The sequence below is a fragment of the Beta vulgaris genome, chromosome 5, assembly GCF_026745355.1.
Source record: "Beta vulgaris subsp. vulgaris cultivar EL10 chromosome 5, EL10.2, whole genome shotgun sequence".
In the NCBI taxonomy this organism is placed as follows: Eukaryota; Viridiplantae; Streptophyta; class Magnoliopsida; order Caryophyllales; family Amaranthaceae; genus Beta; species Beta vulgaris.
Genome location: NC_079206.1, coordinates 2,020,355 through 2,044,417, shown reverse-complemented (window position 1 = coordinate 2,044,417; position 24,063 = coordinate 2,020,355). Strand labels below are relative to the sequence as shown.

At 33.5% G+C, this 24,063-nt stretch overlaps 3 protein-coding genes across 3 annotated transcripts; 2 read left to right on the top strand and 1 right to left on the bottom strand.

Moving 5' to 3' along the window:
* The first annotated feature begins 2 nt into the window (after positions 1–2).
* LOC109134980 (hypothetical protein) lies at positions 3–3,009 on the top strand. Its single transcript, XM_019249399.3, has 3 exons — positions 3–356; positions 1,804–2,046; positions 2,778–3,009. The coding sequence occupies exons 1-3, from the start codon at positions 139–141 to the stop codon at positions 2,815–2,817; spliced, it is 501 nt and encodes a 166-aa protein (XP_019104944.2). The 5' UTR covers positions 3–138; the 3' UTR covers positions 2,818–3,009.
* Positions 3,010–3,810: 801 nt separating this feature from the next.
* On the bottom strand, positions 3,811–6,269 carry LOC104892129 (ycf20-like protein). Its single transcript, XM_010677961.4, has 3 exons — positions 6,027–6,269; positions 5,647–5,789; positions 3,811–4,312 (listed from the first exon to the last, which is right to left on the bottom strand). The coding sequence occupies exons 1-3, from the start codon at positions 6,054–6,056 to the stop codon at positions 3,868–3,870; spliced, it is 618 nt and encodes a 205-aa protein (XP_010676263.1). The 5' UTR covers positions 6,057–6,269; the 3' UTR covers positions 3,811–3,867.
* A 1,475-nt stretch (positions 6,270–7,744) lies between these two features.
* Positions 7,745–11,846, top strand: LOC104892128 (RNA polymerase II transcriptional coactivator KELP). The gene is made up of 3 exons (XM_010677960.4): positions 7,745–8,275; positions 8,524–8,629; positions 11,448–11,846. Exons 1-3 carry the CDS (start codon positions 7,946–7,948, stop codon positions 11,540–11,542), a joined length of 531 nt encoding a protein of 176 aa, XP_010676262.1. The 5' UTR covers positions 7,745–7,945; the 3' UTR covers positions 11,543–11,846.
* Positions 11,847–24,063: the final 12,217 nt, after the last annotated feature.

Below are 24,063 nucleotides of genomic sequence, written 5' to 3'. Positions count from 1 at the left end.
GGAATCTTCCAAATTCTGTGTCAAAAAACCTGAGCTTAATCCTCAACCACTAGTCCAACAAAGGAGTGTGGAAGAAGAGAGAGTAAGAGAGAAATCAAGACTGTAGTTTGTAGAAAAGATTTAAAAAAAAAAAAAAAAATGAGGTGTATTGTATCTTCTTCACCACTTTCTCCTTCCATCTTTACATTCTCTAATGAATCATCTCCTAAATTTTTACAGTTGACAACTTCTCAGCAACAACACAAGAAAGTTGGTTCTTTTGTGTTTCTCTCTTCTTCAAACTCTTCATCAGTTGTTGAAGATCAACAAGATTCTTCTTCAGTTGTTCAATCTGTTAATAATGATAACAGTTTCAGGTACTCCATTTTATGCTTCTTGTTGTTGTTGCTCTATTAAGTATTAACTTAGTACAAAGTACAAAGAAAGTGAGGGGGGATTTGAACCTGTAATCTATCGTCCACAGTACCTCAATCTTAACCACTAGGCAAAGATATCCTTGGTTTTTTAAGTATGTTTATTGTACTAGTTATATACTTTATTTTGAAGATGATGATCATTTACTTTAGTGATTACATTAGAGTTATTTTGATAAAAGAAACTGGGTGTTCATTAAAATCATTTTCTGGGGATTGTTTAAGGAGATAAGGAATATGGGGTTTGTGATTGATGATTTTGAGTAAAATTTTGTGCAGTCATGATGGATAAGTTTTGCTTGGAAGAAAATATTTCCACCCTTGAATACTGTTTTAGCTTGCATAATTGCTTTAATCTAGGGAACCAAACACAGCCTTATGGAAGGGAAAAAACTTTGTCTACTCACCGGGTAGACTACCCACCATTAATAAAGATTAGTCGAGGGTTGTGGTCATAGAATCCAACTCAACGTAATAATTACTTTTTTAATGCTCTATTAGTAGTGGGTTGTCTACCTGGTGGGAAAGTGTAGCAATGTCCGAAAGGGAAGTTGATGAATCAAAGATTTGGAAAATTTTCTTATTTTTAGGGATGCTTTTGGTAGTTAATGGTCGAAATTAGCTGTCTTGGAGATTCATTTGTCCTTCCTCACCTTATATGAGCAATTGAGCATGTTATTAACTAGTACTTCTTAAGTTGAAAGCTTCTATAAGGCAGGTTTGGTATTGTTTCTTAATAAATGACGAGCATTAGAACTGAAGGACTCAACATTCTGAACTTATTTGAAATTGGTAAAATGATATTAAATAAATGTCCATTTAGATTTCTAATTTTGAAGAGTTATGGTAAATGCTTTTTTTATAGCTTCTTATTAACTGAATTGAACCTTCTTGTAAGTTGTAAGTGAATGCTTTATAATGGCGTTAATTGATTAAATTGAATCTTATGTGACGGTTTAGTTGTTAAGAAAATGAGTGTCTCAACTGGGGATGTTAAAGAGCTCAACCGAGCATGAAGTTGAGGGTGCTGAGCTTGGTTCGTAATACTTGCATTTGAGCTTGAGCCACAAGCTTTTTCAAGCTTATATTTTCAAGATCACCTTATCGTAAGAGTCAGCTTGAGTTGATAATTTTGACCATGGAATTATTCTTGACCTCTGCTCAACTGATGAAAAATTTGAGCCAAGTTCAAATAGTTCACGAGCCAGCTAAGCTCATTAACAATTAGCACCCCTAGTTTCACCCTCCTTTCCAATCCTCATTTATACTACTACTGTATTGTTTTCGAAAGAAGGGGTTCTGTCATCTGCTTTCAGATATCTTTATCAATCTATATGCATCAAATTATGGTGATTTAACGCGTTTGTCTGCATTGTAATTGTTCGTGAAGTGGCTGTAAGGCTTGTGGTAGAGAGCAGATAGAAGGAGGCTGCAATGGTGAGGGACGGATTCAAGGTGGGATTGCTACATTCCCAGGCTTAGGTTGGTGGCCAATAAAGGCTTATAGGCCTTGTCCTGGTTTTCTTGCATCTGGTGGCAACTACAGGAGACGTGGCCAAAGCATGGACGAGGTTGCATTTGGAGGGGGAAGAGGGAGACCTTCCATGGATAATTTCGATGAGCTTGAGACAGGGTATGACTCTTATTATCAACACTAATTAGTTTACATAGTCTTGAAGCATAGCTCATTCAGAGATCAATTTGAACAACTGCTGTATATGTATTAAAATATCAGTTAGGAGATATTTAGTGCTTTGTTTTGTGATAGTTTTCTGATCACGCTATACTCTAGTCTTGAAGCATAGCTCATTCAGAGAACTTGAACATCTGCTGCATATGTCAAGTTTCTGATCATGCTATACTCTAATCTTGAAGTATGGCTCGTTTAGAGAGCCCGAACAACTGCTGCATATGTCAAGTTTCTTATCATGCTATACTCTATCCTGGATACACCCCGTCTGTATTCTTTTTGTTCTTTACACTTGTTTTGCACTATCTGTCTGTCTCGAGGGCGCATATTTGACCATTAAGTGCATATCTTTGTTGAAAAAAATTGAAATACAGATAATTTGAATCTAACAAGATTTAACATACATTTTTTCTCGTATTTCTTATATGAAGTATGTTCTTCGAAATATGGTCAAGATTCTGATTTTTGACAACGAAATTCTGTATGAACGGGACAAATATAGAGGGAACACACGACATACTTAAAACTGTTCATGTTGTGGAATACCAGATGAATGCAGTTGTATCTCATTGAAAGTTGCAATATTTCACTGAATTGCTATCATTGTTTTAATCTCTCAAGCTGTATTTTATCTATTCCCTGTTGTCTCTAATGATTGCTATGGTTATGTACAGGAAGAAAGGAAAGAATAGAAACCAAGTCAAGGCAGAATAAATCCTCACAAAACTGAAGATCAAAAAGTGTTTGCTTTAGAAAAATTCACCTGATTGAAATTTTGTAAATTGTCATTGCAAATATATAGAATGTTATAGCTTAATCCTTCGTTTGGAGAAAACTTGTATGATTCCTAACATCATGTTTTCTTGAACAATATCAAAAGTCTCTAATATACATTGCATTTTGAGATTTTTGTTACTCAGTTATCAATCAAATCACTACCTGGTCTTTATGTTGAAGAATAAATGACAACACAACATGGTCATTTGCGGGTGCCTAGATAGATGAGACAAGGATGTAATATTACCAAACTTCATCTATTCGGAGATGGTACAAAGTCAAGCTTGGCCAAGTAGTTGGAATTGTGTCTTCCAGCCTTGAGGTTGGGGGTTTAATTTTCACTATGGACACTTTGAGGGTTGGGATTTCCTTTACCCTCACCCCTACTTTCAAAGTGTCTAACATGCTAACTCGGACCGGATAAATCTATGCGAGGTTTCGCTCCGTTAGGAAAACTCATCTTACCAATCAAAAAGAGAAAAAATCAGCAATGATTGTCATTTAAATCCAACAATGTGACGTCTCAGAAATAGGTATATTATTAGGATTTTCATAGCATTGGCCATTATGTAGGAGTCATTGAAGGCAGGAGGGTTTATTTATGCAAGGTTCCTCGATCTTGCTCCTCCTTACCATCAATGTCAAAACAGTGACATTTCTTTTTTAAGAATGCAAAACCTTCTTCATTCCTACAAATATTGTTTTTCACTTTTTACACGTCAAATAAAGGAAAAATGGAAAAACCATTATCTTGGACATGTTTTCCTCCCGACCAAACACTCGCTGAGCTTGGAAGGATGAATCATCAGATTGTTGTACTGTATTCTCTTGTCAATTTACAAATTGAATAGCCGCTTTACAGCATACAAATGATTTAGAGCTGCTTGCAGCATGAAAGAAAGACAGAGACGGTTGTATGGGGAAATGATACATTGTACAAATTACTACATTATTGCTATATTGATAGAATTGAATAAATAGAATCTTTCAGCTACCCAATTTGAAAGCATCTACAAAAAGGCCTAAGCAAACACCGGCTTTCCAATAGTTAATAAACACAACTAAAGATTGCAACCTCCCACTTGATAACGCAGATTTTTTGTACATGAGCATACCTATACCCTCGATGGCAGCAACTACAATACCTGCAACCAACACGTCCCAATCCCCTGTCTGACCAAGTATTGTTGCTAGTGCATTTGCGGTGTAGAATCCTAATAACAGAAGAAAAACCTTCATCGGAAAATTCTTTCTTGCTGAATTTAACTTCCCTAGCAGCTGTCTGCCACCTGCAATCACAATTCTGCTAAGCCGTGTCTGCCCAAGACCTGGGGAGTCCTCGTTCACATCATTTTCCTGACCACCATTGCTAGGAAATCCACCAGTATCCAAAGCGAGTTTGATTTTCCAACAATGCCTTCCATTCTGAAAACTGCTCAGGATAGCAACAGGGACACGGGGCATGGCTTAATTAAGTGAGGTACCAATGAATACATAAGTATACAAGGAATGAGTTCTAAGACAATAAACCATATAGGGAAAGAGAGCACACTCCTCAAATAACAAAGATATTTGGGAAAATGTACGAGAAGACATAAATTACCGCTTCAAAAGAAACAGAAACAAACAAGAAATTGAAACACAAAATAGATTTTTATATGACTGTAGAAATCATATACCAACAATCCAGAAGGCAAAAACCTGCTGACTAATTCTTATGACTGCACAGTTCAGCACAAACCTAAACCATCGGAAATCATTTTACAACTCAAACCCACACTATCGGGAACTCTCTTACACCATCAAGAGGAATAGGAACTTTGTTAAATTTCCATGGTTTTCCAGATTCGAAGGTGCCCAGACTGATGTGCAGTGACATACATAGGTGTACAAATACAACTACAGCATGAACGTGGAGTAGTTCTGCTCTAGGTGGACAGGGGACTAGAGAAATCAGAAAATTTATTTGTCATGCTGATGCTGAAGAAACTACAGCAACTCACTAGAAATACGTGTGGACAATGTCTAACTCAATTTTACTTCAACAAATGCATTCCCTTTTCCACCAGACTGAGATGTTATAAAATCAACTGCATGTCGTCGAACAAAGGATACAGTTAGTTTACAAAAAACAAACATACTCACTGGAATAATATAAACTCCAAAATGAAGATAAAGCAAACATCCAATGCAACTGCAAAACATAACCCCCTTTATCTCATGCAATATAAAATAGAAAGAGGTAACTTCTGTACAAACCAAAAGAGCTTATAGCCTTATACTCTTTAGACCCTGAGATTCGAAAAAATATATACTTCCAGGATACTTACCTAAAGACATACATAACGCGATTCAGCAAAAGAATTTTACTTTTATATTACGGACTTCTAGTGGGTCTATTACCCAAATCCGTAGATATACTCCTAGAGTAGCATTCTCCAAGACCAACATCCTCATTTAGTATGCTAACCTAGAATATCATACTATTTAAAGCAGTGTATAATTCTTCTCTCAATGAAGTGGAAGTCTTATATTCCTACTAAAATGGAGAACCAAAATTTATCAAACAAGATAACACAAACCCCCTGTGCCGCTTTTCGGAGAAAGAGTGATTACCAGCAGCAACTTAGAAATATCACACAATCTCAATTTCGAAACACAAAAGACCTCATGACAGCAACATATCATTATATAATATAACTGAGCTAAAGTGAAGAAATTCAACCAAACACGGCCTTAGACTAGTTGCATCCAATCTCTACGCACCTTCCCTTGGAGAAAGACGGTGATTTTGGAGTAGAATTTGTCAAAGCCTTTCTAAATAATAACTTGTTTTCTTCGTTTGAGAAAATCGCCGAAGCACAATGCTGCTTCAGGTACAAATCTTTATTAAATATATGCGGCATTACCTGCAAAATTAGTGTTTCAATCTCAAAATTATGACAGAAATCATATCAGAGCTAAATTCAGCCAAACATTTTATACCCACAACAATAAGTAATAATTGCACAATCACTTCATTGTTAATGAACACAGATTCTTGCTGTTACAAACCCTAAACTAAAAACCCTAGAATTACAGTCAAACTGACACAAAATTGGAAAATAAATGTCTAGTGGAGTGAATTAATGGAAGGAAGAACTTGCCTGGGATAATGAGGGAGGTGAGAGAATCATGACTGCTTTCTATAAGCAGGTAGATGGATAAATCTGGGCCATTGAAGATCTTCTTGCCGGGAAATCAACGGAAAACTGACGGTTGAGAATACCAATTCCAGAACTCGATGGATTTGAAGTTGATTTTTTGCAACTGCCTACTTTTTCAGCAGCTTTCTTAGAAAGGATTATGCTGTTTCTTTTGTTGGGGTAAAAATGGAGTATGTATTGGTTCGAAATCTACACTAATAAGATGTAAACAAGTAACGCTGCCATGTGATGTTCTTTTCGTCTTTTTTGACTTTTGGGGGCATTTCAGGTAATCCAAATAGTTTAATCTCATGACTTCAAGTTATATTAAAATCTTGACTAATAGACCAAGTGATATTATTTCAAAGTATAATATTAATAATTGAACATTTTCCTTACCTGCGAAATAGTCCGGTCCTAATAACTACTTAAATTATTGAAAAACCGCAGATTGATTTTCGCATCATAAACGACATTATGGATCTTTCATGGCACCTTTATACTCCCTTGATTACATGATTGCCTTTACTAAACATATTGGAGAACTCATAACTCGATCGCCTTAATACATTCTCTCATGGCTAGAGGGCCATGAGAACACATCCGTTACAGGAAATGGCCCTAGAGCTTATCAAAAGAACCTTTTCACGTCTATTAACACAAAATCGATAGTTGAAATTTTCTGGCACTCGAACAATTACTCAAATTTTCTTTTATGGAGTTTATGAGAGAGAATTTGAAAGACTGAATCAGGATGGAGGAGAACGAAGAATGATGAAACAAAGAAGAAGAAAAAGGGGCGCTGATGTATATAAGCGACACAGAGGGGAGAATGGTGGCATAGTGGGGGAAAGAGAGAGACAAACATAATAATACTTTTTTGAGGAAGAGAAATGAGTTTTTTTAATGCAAAAGTATTAATTTAATTAAAGTTAATAAATAAAAGTAACGGAAGTTAATTTAATTAAAGTTAACAAAACGAAAGTAAAAAAAAAGTAAAGAAGGGGATGAGGGATTCGAATCTGTGACCTATCATTCACAGTACCTCAATCTTAACGACTAGACCAAGACGTGTTAAAGAGCATGGTACACATATGTACATGAATAATAATCAAATGTACATGTATAATTAGCCAAATGAACATTTTTATTAAAGCTAAGATGAAGTCCCTTGCAAGGAAGGGAGAAAATTGGGGATTCCTCCTTACAAGGGGTGAGACTCGATCCCATAACTTATGGGATCGAAGGTGACACCAATATCACTTTGCTATCACCTGCTGCTCATTAGCCAAATAAACATATGTACATAAATAACAAGCCAAATGAACTTATGTACTTCTCCAGTTGGTACATGTTCATTAGTATCGACATTTGTATACATAATCTAGTTGGTACATGTTCATTAGTATTAACCTTTGTATACATAATCTGGTTGTTCATGTTCATCGTGATTATCATTCCCCCTTTAAAGACAGGAGTTAGCTCAAATGGGTAGAGCACTCCCTCTTGGTCTTTGAGATTAGGGGTTCGATCTTTACCCCCCAACATTATGCTGGGTTATTTCCTTAATATGCTAGCTTTGTAAGAGTTAACCCTTAGACTGACTTAATCTCTACAGAGATATGTATCATGTATGTACTAATTTGGGCCATATTGCAACTTTGGGCAAAGATTAGTACCCAACTACCTTGAACTCAAAAAATTTGGGTACGTGTCTACCCGGTGAACACAGCAGCACAGTTTCCCATGAATATGCATCCATGATAACTCCTCCCTAATCATCCATATTCCATAACAGTACCGTCTACAGAGCTGCAGACAAAACAATCAGAAAACACATACCACATTCACGGCAGTAGACAGAGAAAATTAAGGTGAAAATGGACGCTGCAATGAAGCAGAAAGTAGAAGAAACAGTGTTAGAAATCCTTCGAAGCGTCGACATGGTAAAGATGTCGGAATTCGATGTTCGCAAACTCGCCGGCGAAAAACTCGCCATCGACCTCTCAGAACCTTCTCGTAAGAAGTTTGTCCGACAAGTTGTTGAAGGTTTTCTTCAGCAACGATTACAGGAACAGCAGCAAAACGACGCCGTTGAAGGAGCTGCTGGAGGTGGTGAAGTCGAAGAAGAAGAAGAGGAAGAAGAGAGTAATAACAGACGCTCTGATGGCAAAGAATACGATGATGACGGCGATCTCATCATATGTCGAGTTAGTTTCTCTTGTTTTTAATTTCTTAAACCCTAATTTCTGTGAATTTTTGCAAATTATTGTAAACCCTAATTTGTCGGAGATGAGGTGTTTGTGTAATTGTGGCTTGAAATGATTTAATTTTTCAGTTGAATTTTTGAATTGGTCAATTTTTCTTATTGGACTTACATTCATTAGCTTTGAACAAGTCGAATTGGAATTTAGGGTTTTATTAGAATGGGTTTAGATGGGATGAATTTTTTGTGCAGTTGTCGGATAAGCGAAGAGTGACGGTACAAGATTTCAAAGGGAAGACATTGGTGTCAATTAGGGAATATTACGAGAAGGATGGAAAATTTCGTCCTACCTCTAAAGGTATTACACTACAATTTTACTTCCAGCTTTTTGTTGCTGCTATCTATCATCGTATTGCTAGATATGTGCTGTTGTGATGTTGCTTATGCTTTTCGGTCTCTGCTGCTCGCTGTTTTATGCGTTGCTTACGGTAATGGTGATCTTGCTGTGGACTTGTGCTGATTGTGTGTAAATTTTCTTCCCCCGATTGTCTTTCTTTCAAATGATTTTTTGTAATTGTGAACTTTGATATCATTTGAAATCCGTGATTTTCCATGTGCTGTCCTTGAAGCTGAACTAGGTCAAGTATTCCTAATCTACAGTGCATATTATGATGGAGCTGATCGTAAGGAGGTCTGTGTAGGTTTCGGTGTTTAGGGAGTCATAAAGGACAAAGATGTAACAAGATTCGATCTTAGATTTCAAGTACTCTAAACTTTAACCAACTATGCTAGATGGCATCCACCGTGAGGAAATTCTTATCAATTAATTTTGTGAATGATTCTTATATGCGAGTTGTCGTGCTACTTGTACCAATATACCCTATGTTACCAAGATCCAATTATTAGTGTTAAGACACGGGTACCTGTCAGGTTGTCTATCTGTTTAGGTGCTGCAACTTTATACACATTTTGGTCCATATGGAAGTGTCAAGTGTCGATAATTGTGTCGAGTTTCTGGTAAGAGTCTAAGAGATATAGATACGTGAGGTGAAAATCTTACTCGAATCGCCTGCCTCCCCTGGCCACCAGCTCCTCAATAAATGGTATCATTATCCTGCTAGATCTATGAATCCTGTTATTGTCAGGGTGATTGGTTCAACAAACAAAAGAGTTTTTTATATTTTTTTTTCAAAAGAATATATGTGAGAGTTACTTGAGACAAAACATTAGGTGGGAGGGGGGGGGGGATTTGGCAAAGCACTAAGGTGGTCTAACTAACTTAGATATACAATTTGGATGGAGCAAAGGGAAGTGGCAATAAGGTCTATAATGATTCATTGGTTATGGATTATGTTCTTTTTGTGGTCTTCAAACTTACATGTGGATATTAATGATACCCTTGTCTTGAGCGACATTACAAATGAGGCAGGTTGATTGTTGAATAAAGAAAATTTCACTTGCATAATAAAATTATTGTATGTGTGTATAAATGTATTAGGGCAGTTAAAAAAATCCGATCTGAAAAATCCAATATCTGTTCTGGTATTTCAAGTTTTGTTTTTTCTGTATATTTAATCAAGCTACCCGAGTTCATGAATTATCAATGTTGTGATATTTTTCTTTTGTGGCTATGTCTTTGTTTCTAAATCCTAAAGCCTCTGCTTTAGTCAGCAAGAAGTCAATAATAGCTTGAAAGTTTGCAATGTGACCGGCTATTCTGGAATTTCATGTTTCGATATTATTGTTGCGAATTTTTTATGAGTTGTTCGTACCTTTAATGTGTGTAGTTATTAATCTTGGTAGGCAGTTAAGTGATATGTTGTCTGGGCTTTGCCAGAATCCTGTATTGTATACATCAGTCAGGTAGTTTGTGTCGTCTATAATCTATCTTTAGTTGGTCTTGTGGAAGTTGTTGATATATTGTATTAGTGTTATTACCTTCATGATAATGAGGAGCAAGTCTTCTCAGTGTTTGCACTGCACCAAACTGTTATTAACCAATTTGGATTGTTTGTGATTCCCAAAATAGGAACCAATTTGAAATCTCATCCTGTGTTCTTTCTTCTATTAGTAATCTTTATGAAGAGACTGAGATCGTCATACTTGCCTATTTATTTATCTTACCCATATTTATGCATGAAAGTACTTTTTGAGCTTTTTATAGCTGCAGTAAATGTCCTACTTACTTATTGCTCTCCATCAAAGTACAATCTGTAATTGAGTGGTCTAAGCTGAAATCTAATTCTTGCATAATGTATCCCTTTTCACCCCCTGTCAAAAAGGAAACAAAGAAAAAGAAAACCTAAAATCTGGCATATTCTGAGGTACACTATCTCTCCTTCAGCTTCTAAAGCTTAGATGAAGATGATGAGGTAGAGAGCATTTGATCTGAAATGGTCCTTAATATTATATTCAGGGTACCTGCTGTAGATTTCACAGCTATGGGCTGTGTTTCCTTGCAAGTTTGTGCAAATGTAACTCTCTATCTTGCATCTTCGTCAAGCTCATTTTGAGTAATTGAGCTTCTCAACTTCTCAGTATCATCTACATCAATTTGAAAGAGGCCTCAGCTCGTTACCTTGCTAAGTCCTAAAAACAATAATCGTTTGCATTTTCTGGAAAATGCTGTTCTTCTTGATTATTCGTTTCCAAGGCATCAAATTAGGTGAAAATAATCTTAAAAAATTGTGTGTGCAAATTCAATTGAAAACAAGGATGACATAGAACTTGGCAGGCAGGACGATAGCTTTGAAGTTTGAAGCCAAATAAAGTCTTTTTTTTTTTTTTTTTTTCCGTTCTCCACAATTGGAATCTTATTGTCAAACATGCAAAACTTCATCTATATTTGGAACAGTCTACATACAGCATTGTGGATCTCAAGGTACCAAATTTATGGGAGTGTTACTGATACCTTCTATAGTATAGTCAAATGTGTGGATTGGAGAGTGCAAAAACAAGTTTTAAGGAACAAAAAGCTACAGAGTATGCAATAGTATTGAGAGGGTTCCTCATCAGGGAAACCGGATTCATTGTATTGACTATATAGTCTATATGTATTGTCATGTGGCTTTTAGGGATTCATTTGCAATTGTGTTAACAGTTTAGGAAAGTAATGTGCTTTAATTGTTTTGGTTCATTAATATATCCATATCCACGAGTAACGGTTCGACATTCAGGAATTAGCTTATCTGCTGAGCAGTGGTCCACCTTCAAGAAGAGTTTGCCGGCTATAGAGAAAGCTATTGACAAAATGGAGGCAAGGTTGAGCTGAGGCCAAGGTGCAAATGAACAGAAGATGAATGCAATTTAATGGAATCATCAATCAGGCATCCGTAGCGTGATTAGTGTTGTGGTTCAGCTTTATTATCAATTGCGAATACATTCCGAGCTTTTCGAAATTCTGGTGATGTTTTAGTTAGTATTACCTGTGAAGTCTCTTGTGTACAAGACTATGCTGGCCGTATAGAAGTCCCATAAATCCATCAAAGTTTGATACTTATTACTTGTCATGTGTTTTTTGCCCTGTAATGTTTCTTGAGGAAAGAATTAAGGAGTATTGCTGTATCGGTATTCTATTAGTAGTATCATTGAGATCAAGCTGGATCATAAAAATATATACTCTTTGAGTTATCATTCATAAGTCGGACCATAAAAAATATATAAAAAAAAAATCATTCATTACAACTTAAAAAGTAGATGGGTTTTCAGTAGATAACCTAATAAAAAGTAGATCAGTATTTTTGCATGAATTTGAACATTGCATGACTTAACTTCCAATTGACCATGATTCATGCGAAGTAAATGACTATAAATCTGAATATTCTGAACAGAACAAATAACAAGAGCCTAAAAACTAGGACAATTAATAAGTGAATATTCAAAAGAGATCACGGGCTTACTAGTGGCTTTCATTTTCATTATTGGGTAATTCCCGCTTCCATTCTTAAATTTAATTTTTTTATAATAATTTTTTTTGTTCATAATTTTTTTTTTTTTTGTATTTGCAAGCTTATTACCCCATATGAAAGCAATTAGATATCACATTGTCGGAGGCGCAACAGGTTTTGAGATCAATTCTGATCTCAAAGGATGGTCGAACTCTACTACGTTTAGAGTGAACGATATGCTTGGTGATTTTCTATCCTTTCTATGTTTTAAATTATATAAATTTTATTATTTGGTTGGATTATAAGACTATGATAGTTTGTATGTGTGTTCTTTCATTAACGTTAAAAGAGAGTATATATAGAGTACAATATGATCATGGGAATAAATTTTAAAAAGGTTATTAATTATTATGTTATGGAAAATGGTTAGAATGTCCTTTTACAGCTTGTTTGGTAGAAAGGATTTGGAAGGAAAAGAAAGGAAGTGGAAGGAAATTTGTTACTTTCCAATATTTGGTTGATTAAAAAAAAAATTAAGTGAAAGGAAATGGAAGGAATTGGAAGGAAAGACTCTTTAATAAAATTTCACTTTCCTTTCCTCCCAAAAGTGGGGGAATTTGGAAGGAAAAAGAAAAATTATACCAAACATGAGAAATTAAGGTTTTTTTCCTTTCTATTCCCTTCTTTTCCTTTACTAAAAATGAACCAAACACACTGTTAAAGATATTTTTTTAAAAAAAACACAGGTTATTTTACAAAACTACTTATAAGTGGGAAAACTTTAAAAAACACTATTAAATTTAGAATTTACTAACCATATTAACTATTTCCTCTAATTATCCCTCTAATATAAGTTAATGAAAATACCCCTTAAATAATCTAAATATAGAATTAGACAATTAGTCTAAGTTAGGCCGTCGGTAAATCTCAATTACTGAGGACGATCAGATTGACTGCCTTTCATACAATCATCTACCATTTTGAGCGGTCGGTCTTTAGGATTTTGTGTTACTATATTCTCTCTACAACCTAGTTAACAAACTATACACAGTCAAAGATAAGGAGATACAAATAATTTAGAAAATAATGAACATAATTACTATGATGAATAAAGTTGTGTAATTCATGTCAAAAAAAAAAAGTTGTGTAATTTTGTTTCTTGTTTGTTCAACCATCTTATAATATCTAAAATTTATAACTTGAATATGGTAACATATATCAAATGTGAGAAATTCAAATGGTAATTAGAAATATAAGTGCAATAACTTGCTGTTTTTTCCTTTGTAGTATTCAATCTGGTGGAAAATCAAACTGTTGTTCAAGTGACTGAGTCAGAATATGAGAGTTGTATTGCAAATAATCCAATTGACATCGAGGATTTTGATGACAATTCGGGTCAAGCCATGATAAAGCTCATGAAAACTGGTTGTCAGTATTTCATATCTGACACGCCTAGTATATGCAAAATGGGGGTAAAAGTGAAGGTTTTTGTGGTTGACACTCGTAACAATAAGGCGAGTGAGATGATTTCTTATTTAACCGTCGCAAAATATATAGGGTTTTCGTTTCTTTTAGTCTTTATATAGTTGTGGGTCTTGGATATTAATGTTAGCGTTTCAAATAGCTAATATGTAGTACTATTACTACGTCTTAGTTTGAATGTCTTGAAGTCTAATAAGAGGAGAGACATTGGTTTTAACTTTTGGTACCTTGATTTGTAAGAAGTTGGTAACTATGGTTTTTCAAGGATATATGGAGTGACACTTATGTTTTATAAAAGTTCACACTTTACGGAGCTCCGGCTTGAATAATATAGAGGCCCTATGCTCAAAGTTAAAAATGATATTATGAACCTAAGTAGTAATGGTGTTCTAAATTTCTAATTTCTGTCCAACACAAGTATCTCATCACGCAGCTACTACAGTTGCTACTCTAGGGGATGAATATAACTTTACATGTAAGGTATCCTTTCCCTTGGATGAAATGGACGCTAAATAATCAATTTCAACATAGATCATCCTAACTACTTGAGTAATTCATACTAGAATCGTAAACCAAAGCAATCAATTTCTTGTTTGATAATTTCATCACTTGTTGATATAACCTGAAATTCTCCTTTATATCATCAAATTGATTCGTCACCATTAAACACATAAATAAAACTCCCAAAATGAAATGAAACCAAGCTGGATTACAGAGAGCAAAATAGTGTTGTGATCTCACACTACTTACATAATGTTCTTAGTATAAATGTTTTCATTTTTTTACTTGTTGAATTTATAGTTCACTATCTATTTATTGTCTCGGTGGGCTTGTACATATACCATTAAACACATAATGACATCTCCCAAACATGCACATTTGCTTTAATTTTTTTTAAGGTGCGAAATTTTGTTCGAAATATTATATTATTTTTAGGATGTTCGAATTTTATTTTAATTCGAAAACTATTTTTGGTCCGGCAACTATTTTCGGTCCGAAATTTTCTTTTGGTCCGAAAACTCAACCAACACTTGTTTGAAGCTCAAACACCAAAACACCAATACTGACAACAAAAAATCTCAAACAACACTAACAAAATTAAAACTAAGCAATTAAAATCAGTAAATTAAACTAACCAATACCAAATTTGCCAATTTAATTGGGATAATTTGGTATTTACAAAATTTATCATGAAAAAAAAATCAAAATTAAACTAACAAAGTTTAATTACCTGAATTACTAAAATTTCATATGTGAATTGAGAGGAGATGATTTTTTCGTTGAAGAAAAAGATCAAGGTGATGCGATTTTTAATTTGCCGTAGCTTCATTAAACAGACAACAAAGATAGAAAGAACTAACTTTTTGGGGCTGAATTTCGACAATTTCGGGTAACAAGAGAGAAAGTAGATGGGAAGAACTAAAATCCAGCTGTTGACAATCGAGTCTATGAGAAAATCAAGAAGAGAGAAACAGAGAGTGAGTCAGTGAGAGAGAGGGGGTGAGGAGAGAGAAACTAAGCGTTGGTCGCTGGAAATCGAGGCTTATTGGTGGAGGAAAGAGAAATTGGTATGTGTGCTTAATACGTGCTTGATACTATTACTCGCTGGGCCTTAATTCTTGGGATTCTTTATTTTTTTTTTCTAAAACTTGAGACCCCTCTAATTATGAAGGCCCTTGTCTCATTTTGGGCTTGCTCAGGGCCGGGCTAGGCTTCAAGGGACAACACATGGAAAATCGCATTCAAATCAAAGTTAACAATTACAAAACATCATTGGAAAGAAAGACAATTGACAGTTGGTAAAGGAAAATTTACACAAAATCAGCACAAACCCAAAGCATCTCATCTACCAAACCTTGAATTTCCTATTATGCTGGAGAATTTCGTGTTGCATGACCTTTATGTGTAAATCAATCTTTACGCATGGTAATTAATAAGGGATAAGTGTCTCTATATAAAGAAGATTCAATTAATTGTATGTTCTTGCTCTTCCAATACCAATTATCTTCAAACACATACCTTTTCTCCTAAAACACACCTTAATTTATCATACAATGTTAAATCTAAAAGTATCTTTTCTGTTTTACTTGCTTTTGCTTTTCATCTTTCGAAAGGCCATGACTACTTGTTTTATGTAGTAACATGACCTACAACATTCTGCCTAGACATAGCTCAGGCGCCTCTTAACCCTCATTGTCTTAGACCCGTGAAAACTGATAATTTCATGCTATTATGGAAATTGGCGGATAGCCAAACCAGAATCTATTAGTACTGCATTTGTTATAGGCCAACTAACAAACTTGGAAATACGGCTTAATAGTAGTTGGATCAATAACGCCAATCGAAATGATAATCAACAGTTCTGGGAACACAAATGAAATGACCACGACATCCGTATGCGACCTACAATGACCCAAATTGAATATTTTGACATTGGTTTATCGTGGTGGGATAAGATCAACTTGTTAGATATCCTCACAAAAAGTGGTCCCTGGAAAGTTGCACGATATTAATCAAATGAATAACAGACTTATTAGGGAGTTAGGCCGTGCTCCGATCATTACGTGTTCGTTTATTAATGATCAACTTTGCCTAAAGGACATCCGTGTTTGCTTAACGAAGGACGGAAAAAATATTAGGAAATGTCCTTCGCAAGCCAATAAAAATACTTGTCAATCTAGAAAATCACAAATTTGTATCCCATTGTAAAATTCCAGTTTATGTCACATGAAGGGATACAAATAATTAAAATTTGTTTTCTAGAAGCTATTTTCAATTATATAATTTTTCCGTTTGTGCATTATGGAGTATAAAATAAAACGTCTAAAAAAAAAGTAGTACGAGCATTTATGATAACTTAATGTACTTCGTACTTGTACGGTAGGCAATTAATCATTGATAAAATGCATTAAAGCGATATAATTTGAGACTTGAAAAAACCATTTATTTACTACTAAAGTTCTTCAGAAAAAATACACGTGTCGAGCTCTAGAAAAAACTTCCCCTCCAAAACAATATATGATAGAACAAAATATGCACAGTTTTGATATAGTAATTTATTAAAAAGAAATATTACGATTTTTTCATTGAGGCTATAAATACAAATATGATAAAATGAGTGTTCATAAATAATAAAATGTCTAATACACCTTTTCTTTCTTAGCAATTCTACTTTATTCTAAAATAATTGTAATAGTATTAATTTTCTTTTTAAGGGGCAATATTATTTAAACCCTCATATTTTCTGTTCAAGAAATGTCTCAAAGTAGTTGCAAATTTTTATAAGTGCTCTCACTTTCCCTAACGACATATCACATAACCCAACATCTTTAAGATCAAGCGATACTCCAAAGAGCCCCTAGTGGGATCTACATCTTTTATATATTATATATTATATATTATATATTATATATTATATATTATTTATTATATATTATATATTATTTATTATATATTATATATAAATATTAAATATATATTAAATATAAAATATTTTTGTACTGGAGTGGACTTATTGGACTCCAAAGGGGTGAGTCCAAATCCAGTCCGAAAATATTTGGACTCGAAAATTTGAGTCTGACCAGTCCAAAAAAGTTTCAGTCCAATCCAGTCCGACAAGTTTGGACTGAACTGGATCGGACTCTGGACTTTTTGCAGTCCGTTTACACCTCTAGCGCTGGAAATCGAGGCTGATTGATGGAGGAGAGAGAAATTGGTATGTGTGCTTGATACTACTACTTGCGCTGGCCCTTAACTCTTGGGATTCTTTATTTTTTTTCTAAAACTTGAGACCCCTCTAATTAGGATGGCCCTTATCTCATTTTAGACTTGCTCAGGGCCGGGCTAGGCTTCAAGGGACAACACATGGAAAATCGCGTTCAAATCAAAGTTAACAATTACAAAACATCATTGGAAAGAAAGACAGTTGACAGTTGGTAAAGGAAAATTTACACAAAATTAGCACAAATCCAAAGCATCTCATCTACCAAACCTTGAATTTCATATTTACTTGGAGAATTTCGTGTTGCATGACCTTTATGTGTAAATCAATCTTTACGCATGGTAATTAATAAGTGATAAGTGTCTCTATATAAAGAAGATTCAATTAATTGTATGTTCTTGCTCTTCCAATACCAATTATCTTCAAACACATACCTTTTCTCCTAAAACACACTTTAATTTATCATACAATGTTAAATCTAAAAGTATCATTTCTTTTTTACTTGCTTTTGTTTTTCATCTTCCGAAAGGCCATGACTACTTGTTTTATGTAGTAACATGACCTACAACATTTTACCTAGACATAGCTCAGGCGCCTCTTAACCCTCATTATCTTAGACCCGTGAAAACTGATAATTTCATGCTATTATGAAAATTGGCGGATAGCCAAACCAAAATCTCTTAGTACTGCATTTGTTATAGGCCAACTAACAAACTTGGAAATACGGCTTAATAGTAGTTGGATCAATAACGCCAATCGAAATGATAACAGTTCCGGGAACACAAATGAAATGACCACGACAGCCGTATGCGACCTACAATGACCCAAATTGAATATTTTGACATTGGTTTATCGTGGTGGGATAAGAACAACTTGTTAGATATCCTCACAAAAAGTGGTCCTGGAAAGTTGCACGATATTAATCAAATGAATAACAGACTTATTAGGGAGTTAGGCCGTGCTCCGATCATTACGTGTTCGTTTATTAATGATCAACTTTGCCTAAAGGACATCCGTGTTTGCTTAACAAAGGACGGAAAAAATATTAGGAAATGTCCTTCGCAAGCCAATAAAAATACTTGTCAATCTAGAAAATCACAAATTTGTATCCCATTGTAAAATTCCAGTTTATGTCACATGAAGGGATACAAATAATTAAAATTTGTTATATAGAAGCTATTTTCAATTATATAATTTTTCCGTTTGTGCATTATGGAGTATAAAATAAAACGACTAAAAAAAAGTAGTACGAGCATTTATGATAACTTAATGTACTTCGTACTTGTACGGTAGGCAATTAATCATTGATAAAATGCATTAAAGCGATATAATTTGAGACTTGAAAAAACCATTTATTTACTACTAAAGTTCTTCAGAAAAAATACACGTGTCGAGCTCTAGAAAAAACTTCCCCTCCAAAACAATATATGATAGAACAAAATATGCACAGTTTTGATATAGTAATTTATTAAAAAGAAATATTACGATTTTTTCATTGAGGCTATAAATACAAATATGATAAAATGAGTGTTCATAAATAATAAAATGTCTAATACACCTTTTCTTTCTTAGCAATTCTACTTTATTCTAAAATAATTGTAATAGTATTAATTTTCTTTTTAAGGGGCAATATTATTTAAACCCTCATATTTTCTGTTTAGGAAATGTCTCAAAGTAGTTGCAAATTTTTATAAGTGCTCTCACTTTCCCTAACTTGTTGACATATCACATAACCCAACATCTTTAAGATCAAGCGATACTCCAAAGAGCCCTTAGTGGGATCTACATCTTTTATATATTATATATTATATATTATATATTATATATTATATATTATATATTATATATTATATATTATATATTATATATTATATATTATATATTATATATTATATATTATATATTATATATTATATATTATATATTATATATTATATATAAATATTAAATATATATTAAATATAAAATATTTTTGGACTGGAGTGGCTTTATGGACTCCAAAGGGGTGAGTCCAAATCCAGTCCGAAAATATTTGGACTCGAAAATTTGAGTCTGACCAGTCCAAAAAAGTTTCAGTCCAATCCAGTCCGACAAGTTTGGACTGAACTGGATCGGACTCTGGACTTTTTGCAGTCCGTTTACACCTCTAGCGCTGGAAATCGAGGCTGATTGATGGAGGAGAGAGAAATTGGTATGTGTGCTTGATACTACTACTTGCGCTGGCCCTTAACTCTTGGGATTCTTTATTTTTTTTTCTAAAACTTGAGGCCCTCTAATTAGGATGGCCCTTATCTCATTTTGGGCTTGCTCAGGGCCGGGCTAGGCTTCAAGGGACACCACATGGAAAATCGCGTTCAAATCAAAGTTAACAATTACAAAACATCATTGGAAAAAAAGACAGTTGACAGTTGGTAAAGGAAAATTTACACAAAATTAGCACAAATCCAAAGCATCTCATCTACCAAACCTTGAATTTCATATTTACCTGGAGAATTTCGTGTTGCATGACCTTTATGTGTAAATCAATCTTTACGCATGGTAATTAATAAGTGATAAGTGTCTGTATATAAAGAAGATTCAATTAATTGTATGTTCTTGCTCTTCCAATACCAATTATCTTCAAACACATACCTTTTCTCCTAAAACACACTTTAATTTATCATACAATGTCAAATCTAAAAGTATCTTTTCTTTTTTACTTGCTTTTGTTTTTCATCTTCCGAAAGGCCATGACTACTTGTTTTATGTAGTAACATGACCTACAACATTCTACTTAGACATAGCTCAGGCGCCTCTTAACCCTCATTATCTTAGACCCGTGAAAACTCATAATTTCATGCTATTATGAAAATTGGCGGATAGCCAAACCAAAATCTCTTAGTACTGCATTTGTTATAGGCCAACTAACAAACTTGGAAATACGGCTTAATAGTAGTTGGATCAATAACGCCAATCGAAATGATAACAGTTCTGGGAACACAAATGAAATGACCACGACAGCCGTATGCGACCTACAATGACCCAAATTGAATATTTTGACATTGGTTTATCGTGGTGGGATAAGATCAACTTGTTAGATATCCTCACAAAAAGTGGTCCCTGGAAAGTTGCACGATATTAATCAAATGAATAACAGACTTATTAGGGAGTTAGGCCGTGCTCCGATCATTACGTGTTCGTTTATTAATGATCAACTTTGCCTAAAGGACATCCGTGTTTGCTTAACGAAGGACGGAAAAAATATTAGGAAATGTCCTTCGCAAGCCAATAAAAATACTTGTCAATCTAGAAAATCACAAATTTGTATCCCATTGTAAAATTCCAGTTTATGTCACATGAAGGGATACAAATAATTAAAATTTGTTTTCTAGAAGCTATTTTCAATTATATAATTTTTCCGTTTGTGCATTTTGGAGTATAAAATAAAACGTCTAAAAAAAAGTAGTACGAGCATTTATGATAACTTAATGTATTTCGTACTTGTACGGTAGGCAATTAATCATTGATAAAATGCATTAAAGCGATATAATTTGAGACTTGAAAAAACCATTTATTTACTACTAAAGTTCTTCAGAAAAATACACGTGTCGAGCTCTAGAAAAAACTTCCCCTCCAAAACAATATATGATAGAACAAAATATGCACAGTTTTGATATAGTAATTTACTAAAAAGAAATATTACGATTTTTTCATTGAGGCTATAAATACAAATATGATAAAATGAGTGTTCATAAATAATAAAATGTCTAATACACCTTTTCTTTCTTAGCAATTCTACTTTATTCTAAAATAATTCTAATAGTATTAATTTTCTTTTTAAGGGGCAATATTATTTAAACCCTCATATTTTCTGTTCAAGAAATGTCTCAAAGTAGTTGCAAATTTTTATAAGTGCTCTCACTTTCCCTAACTTGTTGACATATCACATAACCCAACATCTTTAAGATCAAGCGATAATCTAAAGAGCCCTTAGTGGGATCTACATCTTTTATATATTATATATTATATATTATATATTATATACTTCCTCCGTTTCTAAATAAGTGCAACACTCCTTGTTTTCACGTTTGCCAATGCATTATTTTAACCATTAATATCTTCAATTATCAATAAATAAAAATTATATAAAGTTGATATTAAAAAAATCCACATTCAGACGAATCTAAGAAGATCCCACATGACTATGTTTTTCCTAAAATGTAAATCACCAAAGCTAATTAAAGTTTCAACTGTGAATAGTAAACACTATGCAAATGTTGCACTTATTTAGAAACAGAGGAAGTATTATATATTATATATTATATATTATATATTATATATTATATATTATATATTATATATTATATATTATATATTATATATTATATATTATATATTATATATTATATATTATATATTATATATTATATATTATATATTAAATATATATTAAATATAAAATATTTTTGGACTGGAGTGGACTTATTGGACTCCAAAGGGGTGAGTCCAAATCCAGTCCGAAAATATTTGGACTCGAAAATTTGAGTCTGACCAGTCCAAAAAAATTTCAGTCCAATCCAGTCCGACAAGTTTGGACTGAATTGGATCGGACTCTGGATTTTTGCAGTCCGTTTACACCTCTAGCGCTGGAAATCGAGGCTGATTGATGGAGGAGAGAGAAATTGGTATGTGTGCTTGATACTACTACTTGCGCTGGCCCTTAACTCTTGGGATTCTTTATTTTTTTTTCTAAAACTTGAGACCCCTCTAATTAGGATGACCCTTATCTCATTTTGGGCTTGCTCAGGGCCGGGCTAGGCTTCAAGGGACAACACATGGAAAATCGCGTTCAAATCAAAGTTAACAATTACAAAACATCATTGAAAAGAAAGACAGTTGACAGTTGGTAAAGGAAAATTTACACAAAATTAGCACAAATCCAAAGCATCTAATCTACCAAACCTTGAATTTCATATTTACCTGGAGAATTTCGTGTTGCATGACCTTTATGTGTAAATCAATCTTTACGCATGGTAATTAATAAGTGATAAGTGTCTCTATATAAAGAAGATTCAATTAATTGTATGTTCTTGCTCTTCCAATACCAATTATCTTCAAACACATACCTTTTCTCCTAAAACACACTTTAATTTATCATACAATGTCAAATCTAAAAGTATCTTTTCTTTTTTACTTGCTTTTGTTTTTCATCTTCCGAAAGGCCATGACTACTTGTTTTATGTAGTAACATGACCTACAACATTCTACCTAGACATAGCTCAGACGCCTCTTAACCCTCATTGTCTTAGACCCGTGAAAACTAATAATTTCATGCTATTATGAAAATTGGCGGATAGCCAAACCAAAATCTCTTAGTACTGCATTTGTTATAGGCCAACTAACAAACTTGGAAATACGGCTTAATAGTAGTTGGATCAATAACGCCAATCGAAATGATAATCAACAGTTCTGGGAACACAAATGAAATGACCACGACAGCCGTATGCGACCTACAATGACCCAAATTGAATATTTTGACATTGGTTTATCGTGGTGGGATAAGATCAACTTGTTAGATATCCTCACAAAAAGTGGTCCCTGGAAAGTTGCACGATATTAATCAAATGAATAACAGACTTATTAGGGAGTTAGGCCGTGCTCCGATCATTACGTGTTCGTTTATTAATGATCAACTTTGCCTAAAGGACATCCGTGTTTGCTTAACGAAGGACGGAAAAAATATTAGGAAATGTCCTTCGCAAGCCAATAAAAATACTTGTCAATCTAGAAAATCACAAATTTGTATCCCATTGTAAAATTCCAGTTTATGTCACATGAAGGGATACAAATAATTAAAATTTGTTATATAGAAGCTATTTTCAATTATATAATTTTTCCGTTTGTGCATTATGGAGTATAAAATAAAACGACTAAAAAAAAGTAGTACGAGCATTTATGATAACTTAATGTACTTCGTACTTGTACGGTAGGCAATTAATCATTGATAAAATGCATTAAAGCGATATAATTTGAGACTTGAAAAAACCATTTATTTACTACTAAAGTTCTTCAGAAAAAATACACGTGTCGAGCTCTAGAAAAAACTTCCCCTCCAAAACAATATATGATAGAACAAAATATGCACAGTTTTGATATAGTAATTTATTAAAAAGAAATATTACGATTTTTTCATTGAGGCTATAAATACAAATATGATAAAATGAGTGTTCATAAATAATAAAATGTCTAATACACCTTTTCTTTCTTAGCAATTCTACTTTATTCTAAAATAATTGTAATAGTATTAATTTTCTTTTTAAGGGGCAATATTATTTAAACCCTCATATTTTCTGTTTAGGAAATGTCTCAAAGTAGTTGCAAATTTTTATAAGTGCTCTCACTTTCCCTAACTTGTTGACATATCACATAACCCAACATCTTTAAGATCAAGCGATACTCCAAAGAGCCCTTAGTGGGATCTACATCTTTTATATTTATATATTATATATTAATATTATATATTATATATATATATTATATTATTATATTTATTTATAATTATATATTATATATTATATATTATATATATATATATTATATATTATATATTATATATTATATATTATATATTATATATTATATATTATATATAAATATTAAATATATATTAAATATAAAATATTTTTGGACTGGAGTGGGCTTTATGGACTCCAAAGGGGTGAG